We start from the raw sequence: 18,205 nt of genomic DNA on the forward strand, positions 1-18,205 counted from the left end.
ACTTATATTCTATTAAACCACTTATTTCTCTCTCTTTTCTATTCTTTTTTTCTTTTAGCTTTTATTAGCTTTTTGGCACTTCTTAAGTATATTTTTCCTGCTGTTGTTTATAACTATCTTGGAGATTACAACTCAACTATAAGTTATTACTTTTAACATTTGCCGGATTTTAAAACATTGGAACCAAACTTATTCCATTTTACCCTTTAAATTATTGTTGGCCATATATTTGAAATCCCTCTATATGTTAGCTCACACCATGCATATTTATTATTAATATTAATTTATACTTAGACGTGTTTTACCCTTTTCCATGTTTTTTGTTTTGCTCTGCATTTGGGTTTTGTCTGTGATCACTTTCCTTTTATTAGTCAATATTTGCCATCAATGGATTTTCTAAGTTTCCACTTTTCTAGAAAGTTCTTTCTTTCACCTTGACTTTTGCTGTCATTAAATTTTAGATCGGCAGTAGCATTTTAAAGTTGCTATTCTACTGTCTTCAGACATCTGTCATCTCTATTAAGATGTTGGATGAGTCTTATTGCTGCATTTTAAATGTTATTATCTTATCTTCTAATTGTTTTCAATATGTTTTTCTTTGCCTTTTGGTCTTAGTCATTTAACTATGAGACTTTATGTGGTTTTATTTTAATCCTGTTTGGAGTTTTTAGTGTCTTTAGAACATACTAGTTGATCTTTTTCATTGTGTTGAGAAATTTCATTGCCATTTTTTTTTTCTTCAAATATTGCTTCTATTTCATTTTGTCTTTCCCTCACTTCTGGGTTGCCAAATTGTACTTCTGCTACTACTGTTCACCATGTTTCATTATATCTCTTAACCTCTTTTCTGAATTTTCCACACTTTCATTGCTCTATTTTAGTCTGGATATTATTTATAGACTTTTCTTCTGGTTCACAAATCCTCTCTATTACTTTATTCAATCATGATGTTCATTTACTCCTTATTTGGGGCAAAACTGTATTTTCTAGGTCTAGAATGTTAGTCTCAGTTTTCTAAATTCTAATTATCTGGTAAATAACTTCATCTTATTATCTCTTATCAATATTAATGACAGTTGTCTATGTCATTACTCTATTTACCTATTTTTATTGCATACTTCCTACTTGATATGTTTAACTCTATGCTGGACATTGTGTATAAAAAATTGTAGCAGCCCTGGGTGTATCCACTCAAGAACTAAGATACATGGAGCCAGAGTTATGTTTCTATAGGGTTCATTCTACAGACGATTTATCTGTTCTCCTTGGTGTAGTTCTTCAGTAGTCCCAACTAGAGCCTGTGGAGATTACTAAGAATTCTTTTTTTTTTTTTTTTTTTTTTTTTTTTTTTGATGGAGTCTCACTCTGTCACCAGGGTGGAGTGCAGTGGCATGATCTCGGCTCACTGCAACCTCCACCTGCCGGGTTCAAATGATTCTGCTGCCTCAGCCTCCCGAGTAACTGGGACTACAGGCACGCACCACCATGTCCAGCTAATGTTGTATTTTTACTGGAGACGGGGTTTCACCATGTTGGCCAGGATGGTCTCCATCTCTCTACCTCGTGATCCGCCCGCCTCGACCTCCCAAAGTGGTGGGATTACAGGCGTGGGTCACTGCTCCGGGCCAAGAATTATTTTCATTGATGGATAATAAGGCATACATTTTATATCCTCAGCACCATGAATCAGGTGAAGCCATCATTTTGTTTTTCAGTAGTTTTCTGCTTAGCGTCTAAACCTCTCGCCTGAAAGTTGAAATACTGAGCAATTGTCTTGGGTCTAAAAATCACTCAGGGCAGTGACAATTTCTGTATCTTCTTCCTTTTGAGGATTCCAGCCCCTTCTGTCCTACCTGCCTAGGAATTCCCTGACTCTAATTATTGCTTCTTCAGTCCTGTGAGATTAGTAAAATACCTGCTTGCATTTCTATTTTTTAGCTCTGTTTCTTTTCCTGATTTCTCAGTTTTTTTAAATTTTCTTTTAAGAATCAGAAAATTTCCTGAGAGGAAAAGTAACTTGCAAAATCTCAGTTCACCTCTCTATAGTTTCCGTTGTATCTTGGCCCTAGAATCTTTAGTTGCCTCATCAATTCATAAATGCTGCAATACAAAGTTTTTCAAACACATTTCCTATGGCTTTCTAATTGTTTTTGGCAGGTCTGCCACAAATAAAATGCACTATAACCTAAATGGTGTTTTCCTACAACTCTAATTATCTAACATAACATTTTATAAGGTATAAGTGTATTGGAATATATATGTATTTTAGATATAGATAGATATACATATAGGTACAGATATAGATACAGATATAATTGATTGCTTTTAACTTCAGAATTACAGAATCCTAACTCAATTTATTCGTTCATATTACAATGGATATTTATAGGTTGCCTTCAACTTCCTGATATTACAATGCTGCCAAGTATATTATCAAACATGGAACCTCCTGGCCCTGTGTAAAACTTTCTCTGTTATTTATATGTGTTAGTGAGGAGATTGTTGGTTTGTTGCCTTGTTGGATGTGCACACACATGAACACACTTACATACACACATATATATACTTTCAATGGTGTTCTACTACATAATCATCGAAGATTATAGTTTCTTAATTTTAAGTCCATATCTTTTAAAAAAATAGCATATGTTTTAATATCTTCTCACTTTTCTTCGAATTCCTAGTAATCCTATGATAAATATCTGAGGAAATATCTCTGTTCTCTAAAAGAGTTTTCATGCCTTGAAAATAACTTGAATTTTACAGTTTGAATTTTTAAAGAATGATGGTAAAATTTTGTCATCCCAGATAAATGGCCCAAACCTGGAATTAAAATGGTCTGTAAGTGGTTGGAAGAAGTGATAATGTCTGTAATTAGCAGTTATGTTGCTGTATATTTCTCATCAATATTTTTCACAATTTTGCTTTATGCATTTGATGGTAAGCTATTTGGAGCATAAGCCTTAAAAAAGGTTGCTCTTTTATTGTCAGTATATACTTTCACATTATAAAATTGTGTATTTTATTTCTTTTGATGTTTTATTCTTGACTTTTTTCCTCCCCAAGACAGGGTCTCACTCTGTCACCTAGGCTGAAGTGCAGGCAAGTGATCATGGCTCATTGCAACCTTGGCCTCTTGGGCTCAGATGATCCTCCCACCTTCACCTCCCAAATAGCTGGGACCACAGGCGCATGCCACCATACCCAAATACTTTTTGTAATTTTTGCCGAGACGGGACTTTGCCACATTGCCCAGTCTGGTCTAGAACTCCTGAGCTCAAACGATCTGCCTGTCTCGGCCTCTTGAAATGCTGGGATCACAAGTATGCCAGCATGCCCAACCCTCCAAAATTTCTGGGATCACAGGCGTGCCACCAAACCTGGCCAGTTTTATTTTTGACTTTTTAAATTAAACTTAATCTTTTTCATTTATCTATGTTTAATAACTCATTGTGCATTCTGTTATTTCAGTGTTTTAGCCACTTTTATTTCAGTTTTTTTACTGTGAGCAGCATATGGTTAAACTTTATTTTTTAACTCAGTGTAAGATCTTTCACCTTGGAATCTGTCACTTTTCCATGCTTACTTAGATGATTAGATTTTACTCACGCTATCTGCTTATTTTTCTTTTTTATCATTTTTATGATTCATTTTAACCTTACTCTTGCTTCCTGTTTTTTTATATCTGTCTATTTTATGTAAGACTATATATAATCCAGTAATTTTTGAGCTTTAATCCATGCCAGTTTTACCAGTGTTTATCTTTATATTTTCAAAATAAATATTGTCTAATAATAAAACATTTGTTACATCTCCATTACCTGAAATGAATAATTTACTATACTTCTGCTCTGCCCAATCCCAGTTTTTTAGTGATAATGGAAGACTAAGAGAGGTCTTACTTAGGAATAGACTGAAAAAAGGAGGGAGAGGAGCTAGCAAGAAATACGTTCAAGATAAACTGAAAGACAAAAATCTTCTAGGAAGACTCTAGATCAAATTATTGTTGAGATATCAAGACTTAGGAATTTGTGAAGTTTATTCAAAGGCCACAGTGTGAAGGCAGGTCTAAAAAGTAAAAACAAAATGGATACAGGAGTCATAAAAAAATTAGTTCATAGAAGATAAAAAAAGTAAGAATCTTGTGGAATATTGGGTGTTTGCATTAATGAAGGCCTTTGGTTTGTCTTTTTGGGAATTGTTGGTATATAGATCAAGGATATGTCAACTTGGCTTAAAAGACTTCACTAGAGATAGTGCTGTAAGAATTTAAATCAGAAGAAATCCATGAGTGCTGATAAGTCAGAAACTTCATAGTACAAATGAAACTTCAACTGATTCTTAAAGGATAAAGAATTTATAGAGAGATACAGGGAAACAAAGAATGCAATCTGTGTAAGAATCATAATGAATCCATAGTGAGGGGGAAAGGTCAATAAGAATAGACTGCATAAGATAAATGTGATGGCTGTAGAATAGTGTTGACTAGAGTTTGTAGAAAGAACAAGGCAAAATAAATATGTATGTAATTATGATCTGATAAGAATTTTGTCTAGTTCTAGAGAAAAAGCTGTCAATTTCTTCTGCAATGTATAAGCCCCATGAAGAAAAAGATCATTTTTTTTATTTTGACAAATATAAATCCCTCACTTTGCAAAAATGTAGTGATACATGTCTAATATGTGTTGAAAGAAAATAAAGAAAAGAATGTAAGCTGTATGTATGTATGTATGTATGTATGTATTTATTTGGTGGTTTGGATTCACTGTCATGTGAACTATTAAATGTACATAGTAAATGTTGAATGTGTTAAAGAAAAACAAATGTAGTAAAGGGATTTCTGTGATACCAAATGAGGAGGCATTTGTCTTGCAGTATTTTTACTTGGGTGTGTTTGTAATATAAATCTATTCCATTAGCATTAGAGTCAGCATTCATAATATAATAATACGGAACATTGAAACAATTATCCATTTCCCGTTATCAGATACTTCAGTCTACTCCACCCACATACCAGTGGGTAAAATGATATTTTAGTAAAATGATATTTTATTACTAATGTAGGTATTACTAAAGATTACTGAATATCATGGTAATGTTTTCATAACCTTTTGAAATTATATTTTTCTTGGCATGAGTTTCTAAATACATTCACCAATAATATTTTTCAAAGAAGGGAACAGAGAAAATATAGACTGAACTATGCAATTAATAAATAACATAAACAATAATTTAAAAATCAAAATATATACTAAATTAAATTGTTACAAAATAGAACAAAAACAATCATGTAATTAGTCATCAATAGCTTTCAGATTAAACTAAATTGCTTAAAACTAAATTCAAGTGTTCTGTTAATTGTTTCTCAAATTATATATAGACATTTGCAATTGGAAAAGAAAGTAATGTAAAAGTTGAACCACTTTAACAGTGAAAGAATCATTCTGAAGTAAATACTGCCGCCTGCACAGAATGGTCTGTGTTTGCCAAAGCAAGAACTTGTTTGAGGCTGTGTGTTTTGGGTGGTGAAAAAGTGGTTGCCTAGCAACAACTCCTCCTCCCAAGTCACCCCTTCTAGAGCAGTATTTTGCACGTCAGTAAATTGGTTACTTGTTTGACGGATCTAAAAAGAATAATTCAATAATGTGGTAGGGTGTGAATCTCAATCATAAAATCTTACAGGTTTTTCTCTGTGTGGGGTCTGTCTACTGCCCACTCCTCATCTGGTGTTGCTAGAAGCTTGTCTAAAGAGACTGAATAATACCTAAAATGCTATTCATCAAATGAAAGTGAAGAAAACTTCAGACATTTAATTAATAACAGTTCTTTTCAGTTTGCTTATAAAGCAAGCAATGAAATAGTTACTTAGTCCACAATAGCATTAGCTCTGGGCAAGAGGTAATCTTATCACGATGCTTCCTCAGATGTCAGACAGCAAAGGATGGAGTGGGTTTCATAGAAATAGAGTTTAAACAATCTGTACAGTTTACAGATAACAGCATTTTACTATCTGAAGGTAAAATTAATGAGATACTAATTTATATAGAACATGCACATAAGGTATTTATATTTACAAAAAATGAACTTAAACATATGTTAGCAATAACTTAGCTAGAAAATATACACTTTAGTAAACATCACACCATGTATTTAGTCCACCTGTGATATGCATCACAAATAAATGCCACTTATTCTTTAACCTAATAGATATTTATTTCTAGGGACAACCCCATCGGGTGGGGTTTCCTCAATTATGCATGCATAATTGAGGTAATCTGAATAAAGCGAAATGATAAAGACACAACCACAGACTCTGCCAGTGGAAAAATTAAATACAGCAAATTAGTTTGTGTGTTTTCATAGCATGAAGATAGAAAGTTTAAAAAAATGTGTCAGAGGAACATTCAAATGCCAAGTATGTGGGAGCAAATAGAATGGCAAAGAAAAAAGACTGGTTTATAAAATTTTCCATGATGCAAAGAACTGAAGCTAATTTCTCCCCAGACAGAGCCTTGATGCTCTGGGTTGCTGCTAGCCAATGTGCAGGGACCTGCCACTTGCACAGCAGCTTTCTGAGACTCACCCTGTATCCCTTCTCCCACATCCCAGCACACACTGAATGTCATTTGCTTATTAACTCCAGAGCAAAGAAATTCTTTGCAGAGCAATAATTGACAGTTGGAGTTACAGCCTGACTTCTTTCCTTTGAAAAATTGCTAAGCATTTGTTTTAGAAAGGCACACTCTTCAGATTCAAATGAATCAGAATCTGACACCATATTTTTCCCAGTTTTTCACCTCGAGAATATCATCAGTTTAGAAAAAGGAATGTTTTCCTTTGAAATAACCAATGCTACCAATGTTACCTCAGATGTTGGCCTGATTATTGGAACTATTTTGTACAAGCATACTAGAAGTCAGGCCTTTTAACCATAAATGTCATTTCAGAAGCAGTCTCATTATATGCAAAAGTCATAACTGAGAGTGAGTCTGAATATCCAAGGAATTATTTCCATCTGTTCCTAAGTGCTTTAACTGGTCAAATGTCAGGTATTAAAGGGAAGAGAACTGACAGATCAGGAAGGATCAACTGTACCAGCAAAATATTTAGACTAATAATTTATTAGAACATAAAGGATTATAGTGGAGAAACTATCTTATGTCAAATGGATCAATTTGTAGTGAATCTTTTCTAAATGTAGTAAGTGTCATATGTATAACATGTCAAAGAAAAAACTAAAAAGCAAGAAAATACGTTTTTGCATCTTAAAATGAGTCATTTGAACCAGAAATTTCTCCTCTGTAAGTCACGTTATTCTGATAACTCAGAAACACAATTTTATTCATCTAGGTGATCAGGAGATTTTATATTAGGAACTGACAGGGATCAGTTTCGGGGCTCATCTCGGTAAGCCTCTGAGCCCCCACAAAACAGCAAAGCTAATCTCTAGTGGTCCAACAGTTAAAACAATTGATGAGCGTGTGTTGAATCCTCAAGAGAGGAGGGAGGAAGCAAGAAGGAAAGCTTGAAGGGAGGAGGGGAGGGGGGCAGGTGCTGATTTCAGCCCTGTAGCGTCAGGATTGCGTCAATTCGGGTTCCAGCCACGTCTGGAGGCTCGGAGACGAGCTTCTCAGAAGAGCCAAAACAGGAACCGAGGTGGCAAATCACTGTGCGAGGGCGAGTGGACCTCCCTCTTTGCCTCCTCCCTGTTCCAGGAGCTGGTCCCCTGGGCTCTGCGCTGTTGTTTTCAGCGCTCGGAAAGCCGGCGCTTCAGATCCAGACAAGTGAATCCAGCCAGGCAGTTTTTTCCTTCAGCACCTCGGACAGAAACACGCAGTAAAAAATGGCTCCGATCACCACCAGCCGGGAAGAATTTGGTAAGCAAGTTACTGAACTTCTGACTGCGGTTGTTCCTTGAATATTCTGGGGTGGGCTGTTTATTCATTTATTTTTTCCCTGGTTGTTGAATACAGATTTCCTAGGTAGTTAATTTAAAAGGAAAATGAGAATGGCAGTCAGGTAATTGTGGCTTACTTCTGCGGCTTCTCTCCCTTCCTTGGTATCTCTCTCCTTAAAACTGTCTTCTGTTAGAGAGAATTTACCTTCAAGAAGTTCTTAAATTTTCAGGTACTTCTGTAAATTGCAGCACGCACTGAGTAAAGAAAAAGGGTTTTGTTTTTCCCGTGTTGGTTTCATCTATTTTGTAGGTAAATCTATATTTTATTAGGAGAAGCTAAATATATCTCTGGTTACATTGGGGCTTGATCTTGGTTAAAGAAAGCAACTTGTCTATTGGGGTTTGGCAATGTATATTTTATTACAGGGTGTTCCATATGGGTGTTTTTGTCTGCTATGTTTTTCTAGTATCTTTGAAATATGTTGCTAGTGAAAGACAGAATCATATGGTAGTAGGGTTAAAGGGAGTTTCAAAATGCACTGGCTCAGCCTATTTCATTTCACTGCTGAGCTAACCTAGAGAGATGAGGGAAGTATTGTGGGTTGCACAATTAGCTGAAAGCTGCTGGAAACTTGAATTAGGGCTCCAATTTTCCCCTTCAGCTTTCCTTTTCTTACACCAAGTTTTTGGTTTCAGTACATAAAATTAGATGCAATTTGTAGGATAAAAAAGTACTATTTTTAGAATCCAATGTATTACAAGTGAAAAAGGTCAGAATTTTACTTACATGTATTTTGTAAATCATGAAATTTCATAGAAGTTTGTGAAGAGGAGTGATATCTAGAGATGTATGATAATTGTTATTAAACTGAATAAAATAACCATGATATTGGCTTTCAAGATTATAAGACCTTATCAGTAGAGAATACATAGGGAGTAGATAAGTGTTTCCATGTTATATAAAATGTTTGTCATTTGACATAAATATCAAATAGGGACAATTTATGATATTATATTCATAAATGAATTTCTTTCCCAGCCTTCCTTTTGGGTTATTGGGTTTATTTTGGTATGACGTTTATTCCCAATTCTTCATTTGAAACCTGAATGATTTTCTAAAACGGAGGAATTTTTAGAGACTGTACTAGTGAAAATATGTTCTAGCATGGTCTATCAGTCTACTTATAAAAATGATTTTCTGCTGTTTTTATTGTTTTTACATTGACTAAAGAACTGTCTCAGTTCATGACTTTGCTTTTGCTCCCTAGCTTTGGGTTATTATAGTCCAGGAATGTGGGTGCATTTTTTTTTCCACAAAGACTTGAATAGAAGCAAAAACTGAAAAGCTGGTACTAAGTTTAGCAGATTATCTTTAGCTCTTGCTTTATATTATAGTAGTCACTGTTTCTTTTTTCTACCTAGAGAAGTCAAAGGTTTATTTCATCTTTACATGATTCAGTTTCTATACATTAAAATACAGGATTTTTATTGTGGTTTTATTGGATTTTTTACCTTCTACTTCATTTGTCTTTTCTTAACCTTACATTCTCTGAGTACATTCTCTGAGTTACATTCTCTGAGTTCAGTTTTATAATTATGAAGTAGATTGGCAGAAGATTTGGGGGGATGGGGAAGGGAAGTAACAAAAGACTGGATTTCTTGTGGTTATTTAGAAAAGTTTTAACCCTTTCTGGGCTGGAACTTATAACTTTATTATTCACTATTTAGGATAAAAAGCATATTGCAATGGAACAAAATGTATATAATATTACATTAGTTGTATTCACTTTGATGATATTAAGCCTTGACTCTATTGATTCACTATGTACCGATGTAATAATACTGCTTTTGCTTCCATAGTGTTACTAACCATTTGTTTAAGAAAGATGCTTACACATAAAATAGGATAAGCCTTATGCATAATCGATATTACCTAATGTCAGTAATTTAATGTGCCATTATTCAAGAAAATAATGACAATTTCAGTTTGATTATCATTTGCCATGCCATGTGCTAGCGGAAGAAACAGTTATAGATAAGATTGAACTCTAAATTTCACTGTTCTCATTATACGTCAAGGAATGCTGATTCACTTATACCTATTGTTCTGTTTTTATCTTATTTAAGTTTAATTAATTTATACTTTGAAAATTTCAGTGTTTGAGAAATTTGGGGTTGTCATACAGAGGGATGGTAGTGTTACAAGTTACAAAATATTGGTACCCTGTTACTCTTCGGTTTTTGTTTTATTTTTCTCTAATATATGTGTATTTCTTTTACCACTGTTCCATAATTGGGATGAAAATTACTAATGAGTTTGTGGCAATGCCAAATACTGTTTCAGAATTTCCTACAATTAAGTGAACCACTGGGTCCCTAAATGTTTGCTGCTTGAATTCTGGGTAAAGAACTACTTAGAATTCCAGTAAAATTTGATGCTCTGGAAAGCCTCAAAATGACAATAAAAAATAATGAAATTAGTACTCATCCATCATATCGTAGTTGTCTCATGTTACCTGAGAAAACAAAGATAGGTCAGAGTCATTAAGCATTCCCCCGTATCTGTCCAGGACCATTTTGTCTTTTCATTTCACTAATGAAAAACTACTGAAATGAAGGAGTTTCTACTATACTTTATGTTTTTCCTGTGGGGATGTGTTTGTATCTGAAGTTAGTGTGATATATATATCAGTTGGAAAGTAATTCAATCTATTCAACCTATAGCAATTGCTAGCTCTATTAGGCTTTTCAAAAGGCTCGTATCTCCAGCTCTGCTTCTTTAATGTATATTATTGGTCATTTGATTTTTCAGATGAAATCCCCACAGTGGTGGGGATCTTCAGTGCATTTGGCCTGGTCTTCACAGTCTCTCTCTTTGCATGGATCTGCTGTCAGAGAAAATCATCCAAGTCTAACAAGACTCCTCCATACAAGTTTGTGCATGTGCTTAAGGGAGTTGATATTTACCCTGAAAACCTAAATAGCAAAAAGAAGTTTGGAGCAGATGACAAAAATGAAGTAAAGAATAAGCCAACTGTGCCAAAGAATTCATTGCATCTGGATCTTGAAAAGAGAGATCTCAATGGCAATTTTCCCAAAACCAACCTCAAACCTGGCAGCCCTTCTGATCTGGAGAATGCAACCCCGAAGCTCTTTTTAGAAGGAGAAAAAGAGGCAGTTTCCCCTGATAGTTTAAAGTCCAGCACTTCCCTTTCCTCAGAAGAGAAACAAGAGAAGCTGGGAACTCTCTTCTTCTCCTTAGAATACAACTTTGAGAAAAAAGCATTTGTGGTCAATATCAAGGAAGCCCGTGGCTTGCCAGCCATGGACGAGCAGTCGATGACCTCTGACCCATATATCAAAATGACGATCCTCCCAGAGAAGAAGCATAAAGTGAAAACTAGAGTGCTGAGAAAAACCTTGGATCCAGCTTTTGATGAGACCTTTACATTCTATGGGATCCCCTACACCCAAATCCAAGAATTGGCCTTGCACTTCACAATTTTGAGTTTTGACAGGTTTTCAAGAGATGATATCATTGGGGAAGTTCTAATTCCTCTCTCGGGAATTGAATTATCTGAAGGAAAAATGTTAATGAACAGAGAGATCATCAAGAGAAATGTTAGGGTAATTTATTTTCAGTCCTTAAAGTATTTATAAACAATCTTTTATGTAGCTTTTTGGTGTCTGAGGAATTTTCATTAATATGATAAGCTTGTACATGTCATCCTTACCATGTTTAATTATTATTAATTATAATCTAATGGAGATCAAGGGAATAGAACAGATGAAATAAAATTTAATCCATAACTGAAATACTCAAAGTGTTTTAATGATATGAAATAAATATGCATTCTTTATGGATATTTAGATATCACTTATGTAAATACTTTTGTTAATCTCTATCATAAATATTTTGACAGACACTGCTACTTTAAAATATAGGTGAATATTTCTTATTCATAGGCAAGTTAACAAAGAGGTTTCAAGGTCAACGTAATTGAATTTAAAATGGAAATTTAAAATTAAATCAATTCTTCCTGAAGATTTGGAAATTGTATTGACTTTCAATGGAACTGCTTTTCAAGGAGGAGGTATCACGTCATATTCAATTATCAATGCCTATCTCTAAATTGTATACTAGGAAATGAGTTCCTCTATTTTTGTAGTTATACTACTCTGGTAGTTCTGGGTTTATTAGAAAAAATAAGGCATCAATTAAACAAATTTAATCCCATCTTCACTTTAAATTTGAAACTCAATTGATTTCAACAGTAGTATTTCAGAATAACTTCTCTCTATAGTAGAATTATTTATAAAAATCAATAAACATACTAAATTACGTTTTTGAAACAACATAGTGTTTCAGAACTGAAAACCTGACAGCTCATTTTGACTGTCTCCTCTCCTAGTGAAATTAATGAAGGTCAAGGTTCAGAGACATTGCACAGCTTGTTTGAGACACCCGGCTGATTTAGTGGCACAGTGGGAATAAGGATCTTTCTTCTACTCTTATTCTCCTTAGAGTGCCTACTTATACAGCTGTCCCATGTTAGTTTTTGTATAAATATATTGCAGTTTTAGTTTTGTGTCAGCCATCACTCTTAGTTGCAAACAAACACCAAGTTAATATCTTGTTACTTTCAGTCAAAAATTTTACTTTGAATTATTGGATATGTTATCTATTGTCTTTAAAGTACAAATGAAATCTAAGTAGCATTCAAAGAAGGACGCTATGACACCGTCCCAAAACAATTCTCTCCAGTACTTAAAATCAATTCATTTCTTGGCTTGAATGGAAATTTGCTGTTGTTAAAGAGGCAGAGAATTTTAACTCCATTATCCCTCTGTGCCAGGAAGGTAGTTGGGGTCGGAATAAATCTCACTGGGACTGAGTTCAAATTTCAACATGTCGGTGGTAAAGAATTTGAAATCAAATCAAACTTATCTAATTTTTTGCATGAGTATGTGCAGTCATTTGACCCAACACATACTCATGCAAATAATTAGATAAGCTTTGTTACTAGTAATAACTTTGAAAATTATAGATGTTGTTAAAAACCAAAAGCCAAAAATAATCCTGTGTAGGATATAATTTAAATATGCTTTAAACATTTCTAAGTAATGGGTGTGGTCAATTTATTGCGAATTTTAACATCCTGTAGTACCAAACAAGACCACAAGATGGCAGGCAGTGGTTTTTCAAGCAGCGATGGTCCTGCACAAAAGCTTTTACTCTTCGATTCCTTAGAATATAAAAATAAAAATAAGTAAGAAGATTACATTTAAATGACAATGTTATTTAAACTTTAATGAAAGTACAAACTTCAAAGCTAAAAAGATAGAAATACTTATATCACATTTCTCTTTCTTTAGAAGTCTTCAGGACGGGGTGAGTTACTGATTTCCCTCTGCTATCAGTCCACCACAAATACTCTAACTGTGGTTGTCTTAAAAGCTCGACATCTGCCTAAATCTGATGTGTCCGGACTTTCAGGTAAGAATGCTTCTGAAATACTCAGGTTCACTGTATGAGTGGAATGTATTTTACTGCAAATGAGCCCACCTACTCTTACTCTTTTATGTTTTATCTTTTCTCTAATACCTTGTTTATCTACTGTAAAAGTTAGCTTTTAGTTTTGTGACTAACTTTACAAAAAAATGAAACAAAACACTAATTGTTTGTTGTATAGAAATGAGAAACAAAATAAGCTACAGTTTAACATTACCTGAGTTCAAATCCTAACCCTTCCATTCCTTAACAAAATATTATTGGGTATGTTTCTCAACCTCTGTACAAACTGGCCATAATACTGCTCATCCTGAGGGGCATTGTGAGAACTAGAAACACACACTTCTTCAAATATCATCTAATGTTATTACTAGTATTATTTAATGATGGAAGTTGAAAACATGGTCTTAAAAGATTAGATTATGAAGCTAAAATTGACTCATATATTGCCACCAGAAAAAGGCAAAAGCATTGTGATAAAGTGGCATGAACTTAAAATCTACATACTAACAATGACACAGAGAAGCTCAACACTAGGAAATAGAAAGCAAATCCAGCCTGTGACTAAAGAAATTCATAAAACTTAAAACTAAAAAAAACATTGACATTGTGGACTCTAAATCCTCATTCTATGGAAAACACAGCCAAAAGTCAGGGAAAGAGACTTACCCAAAGTCACACAAGTCAGTAAAGCTAGATGTTGTCTAATATATATTTTTTTCCTTCTATTCTATTCTTGGACTAAGTTAATAATAATCAGAATGGGTCCATAGAACATTCTATTTTCTTTCCTTTTGTGTTACCTCTTTTCCTATCATTAATTTTTTCCCTTATTCTCTAATTTAGAACTTTTTTCTCTTATTTTCCATATTCTTCCTTATTTTCAGTTCTGTTGACAAGAGAAAGGCCAAGCTTTATCCATATTTTTCCTTTGTTTTTACTTATTTTTCTGGTAACCACATGTCATTGGCATGCCATGTTCTCTAAGGGCACTGTTATCTTGATATCAGCTCTCTAGCCCAGTTATGCCATTGTAATGCCTGTTATGTTCCATTGCAGATCCCTATGTCAAAGTGAACCTGTACCATGCCAAAAAGAGAATCTCCAAGAAGAAGACTCATGTGAAGAAATGCACCCCCAATGCAGTGTTCAATGAGCTGTTTGTCTTTGATATTCCTTGTGAGGGCCTTGAAGATATAAGTGTTGAATTTTTGGTTTTGGATTCTGAAAGGGGGTCCCGAAACGAGGTAATCGGGCAGTTAGTCTTGGGTGCAGCAGCAGAAGGAACTGGTGGAGAGCACTGGAAAGAGATCTGTGACTACCCCAGGAGACAAATTGCCAAGTGGCACGTGCTCTGTGATGGTTAGCATCCTAGCCATGAGTTGGAACTTAAAGGTTTTTACTAGGCAAGGAGAAATTTTCTTTCTTTCGATATTGGATTGCAAGCTTGGGAAATCAAGCTACCTTTTTTGTTGTTGTTGCTAGAAATGGATTGAATTAGTAGACCAGAAAGTAACTTCAAATGTGTTTCATGATAATTTCCCTATTTATTAGAAGAGTTGGATAAATTTTCATAAGATATTCAATTTTTCCTTCAGATGACCAGTGATATAACTAGGAATAATCAGACATTTTATGAATACTGTGCCAGAATCCCAAATTAAAAATGTGACAATCTCATTGGAACATGTCACAAAAAGTTAATGTGATTATTAAGATTTAAAAATGAAAAGTATGCCTTGCCTTGTGAAAATTTATCCATTTATCTTCAGGTTGGGGAAATCATTTTTTCTTTAATTCCAAAGATACTTAAAAAAATGTCCTCCAGTTTGTATTTATTAATTATGTCATGTGCAAATGGTTGTCCTGCATATAAAAGTATCTGGTCATTTCAGTTTGGTTTGTAATTATTTGATGCAATTTTATCATAAGGGTAACTTAGATGCATTTCAAAAGGACAGTGAACAAGCTGAGAAATGATTTTGTCAAAGGGCTGAGTTGGGAACACTGTGGCTGAAATATAATTTTTCTCCCCGCTAAGGTTACATGTGAGTCAAAATTTTGTAAAATATAGCCTCACATAAGAACCATGGCCTTGGATTATTCACTGCCTGTCACAAGCCTTAGTGTGGCCTGAGAAACCCCTACGTACCTTCGTGAAATCGTTGAATTAGCTAGTGAATAAAGAAATAAACTTCAACTAGAAATCCAGTTAGAAGCGCAATTTTCTTATAGGAAATAGGTATAGTGTGCAAGTGTACTTTTAAGGCCATGGTTTGTACCGAGTCAGCATGGCCACCGAAGTCTTCATTTAACTTATTGTCCCCCAGAAAAGACTGTGAAGATTTTTTACATTGCCAGATAAAAAGTGTTACTTAACCAACAAACAAATGTAAGACTACAAAATCGTTCAAGAGCAATTCTAATGTAATTTACATATGTTCATGCAAAATATACTTAGGCTGTCAAATTAGCACAACAAAGAATGTGTTTCACTATCTTTTCTAGGCTAATTTGTCCTGAGCTGTTGTCTATAGAGCAGTTTACAGACTTGTGTCTTGTATCATTTTCCAGTGCCAGTGTTCTGAAATTCATTCAGAACCTGTTAGATTAAAGCTGCACCCTGTGATTATTTGAAAAGAATTAACTTGAGAGCAATGTCACTATATTTGAGTTTTTAGAGAAGTATGAGTGGAACTTGAGTACAGTTGAATTATTAAATATGCAAGTTAGAAATTAAGTCTACTGAAAAATTTACATTTTGAGTCAGGTTTTGTGTCAGTACTTTAGCAGTTTTTGAGAATGTGTTTGATATCACAGTGTTTGTAAATTCTATGAAAAATGCATTTTCCAAACAACTTATACATGCTTTTTATGACTATGCCTAATGTAAAGAAAATGTATTACATTCTGTATGTACAAAGATTAAAAATCAACCTCTTTTTTGTGCTTTTAAAATGACTTTGGGATTAAAAAAGCATATTTCCCAATCATTGTCTTCATTTCACTACAAAGTCACCTCACGGCATCTTGCTCCACTCGGCATTTCTGTGAAAGCAACATGAAATGATCTGTAGTAGGTGTGTAGCTTGGGGAAGTCAAATGACCATTTTATACATGTGCATTTGGTATCATGGGCCATGGAACAGAATATGTTTTGGACCTCTGAAAATTTGTAAGGGGCCAATTCTAAGTATTCTTCACAGCAGCCAGAAGTTAATGGTGGTAGCAGCTGAGGTATGGTTGTTGGACGAGAAGGATTTTCTTTTTTAATATGGAACAATGAAACCAACAACAAACACTTTTAAAATTAAAATGGGTAATTTGTAAATAGTTTTTAGCTTTTAAAATTTGAAGTGTTTTTGAGTGTGAAAAGTTGAGTAAAACTATTTGCAACTGGTTTTAAGAAAAGAAAGAAGAAAAACAACAAAGGAATTGAAACAGGCAGGGAGATCTTAATACCTAATTTCATCATTTCTGAAAAAATGTACTGTTTTAGAATGTATTACAATATCAATGTGAATATCTTAAATCCTGTTACAAATCCTGCACTGTATTAAACATGTAAATTAATTGTTTGTCTGATTAGCCAATCTCACCACCCAAATGGGGAGGTATCCATGTTTGAAGAACTGTGTAACTCAGTAATTGACTTGTTCTGATGTTGTAACTCAATAGAAGTGTTTTGGAAGGAAGCATGGTGTACGAGACAGTGTCTGTTCTTTTGTGCCAGCTCTGTATGATGTTTGTAAGACCATGTTTGTAAGACATGAATAAATTGCTGCTTTTGCCCAACCCATTTCAATGCAGACTTTCTGCCAATGGATTCTGTACTAAGGCTTCTCTTATTGCTGTCTGAATTTTCAAGTTTCCCTAGTGGATCTCCTTGCATAGGTTAGGGAACATTAATTAATGAGCACCGAAATCTTTAATACACCTTTTAAAAACCTCTTCATAACAATCATCTGGAGCAGATATCATTATCCTTATCAAACAGAAGCAAAACTTGAGGATCAAGGAGCATAGACAATGGAATCAAGTAGGGAGGAGTAGTACTCAAGAGGATTTCATGGCCTGCCCTGCCCTTCCCTCCATACCATTCCACTCTCCTCAAGGGGACCTCATCAACTGACTTTGCTAGATTTTTAGGCTCTTTCTCACATTCTTTATTTTTCTAAATTTTATTCACTTTTCTATATTTCATTTACTTTTCTCACCAGTATTTTCAGCCACCATTCTTTATTTACTCTCCTATTTTTTTTTCCTTTATCTCATTTCTTATTTTAACATCTTTCATTACCTATTTTATATCACTGCTTTTATATTCCTTTTTCATTTTTTTTCACATCCTGAGAAATATTTGGTTAATAAAATTATGTGGAACTGGATGTCTTACTTTTTCTTAAATAAGGAGGGAAAACAGACCAGAACATCTATAATATATTATATTACCATTACACACCAGCTAAGGCAAATGGGAACAACAGGATCCACCATCTAGAGAATCAGACATTTTTCACAGCTCTAGTCTTTACAGAAATATTCTACGGTAATCACATGTTGAAAAAAAATGATTTTGCAAATGGAATAAAACTGGAATTTATTGCTAATTTATTTTGTTTCAAATTGTATTAATTGTAGTAAAAGTGTACACAGGCATGTTAAAAGAGTCATTACATTTTAGAATTCAAATATATTTTAAGGAAACGTACCTGCCAAAAGCAACTGGAGATATGGAGGAGATTTTCCAAGGAAACTGGTCATTAGGGAAATGCTAACTAAAACCACAGTAAGAT

At 34.2% G+C, this 18,205-nt stretch overlaps 1 protein-coding gene across 2 annotated transcripts; it reads left to right on the top strand.

The window, feature by feature from the left end:
- The first annotated feature begins 7,592 nt into the window (after window positions 1-7,592).
- Window positions 7,593-17,208, top strand: LOC105499394 (synaptotagmin 4). Of its 2 annotated transcripts, none has more exons than XM_011771950.2 (4): window positions 7,593-7,877; window positions 10,710-11,518; window positions 13,274-13,394; window positions 14,469-17,208. In XM_011771950.2, the coding sequence occupies exons 1-4, from the start codon at window positions 7,844-7,846 to the stop codon at window positions 14,774-14,776; spliced, it is 1,272 nt and encodes a 423-aa protein (XP_011770252.1). In that variant the 5' UTR covers window positions 7,593-7,843; the 3' UTR covers window positions 14,777-17,208. The 2 variants fall into 2 exon arrangements, with proteins under 2 accessions (XP_011770252.1, XP_011770247.1); XM_011771945.3 differs by having other exon boundaries at window positions 7,596-7,877; window positions 10,710-11,524.
- Window positions 17,209-18,205: the final 997 nt, after the last annotated feature.

This window comes from Macaca nemestrina, chromosome 19, assembly GCF_043159975.1.
Source record: "Macaca nemestrina isolate mMacNem1 chromosome 19, mMacNem.hap1, whole genome shotgun sequence".
Classification (NCBI taxonomy): Eukaryota; Metazoa; Chordata; class Mammalia; order Primates; family Cercopithecidae; genus Macaca; species Macaca nemestrina.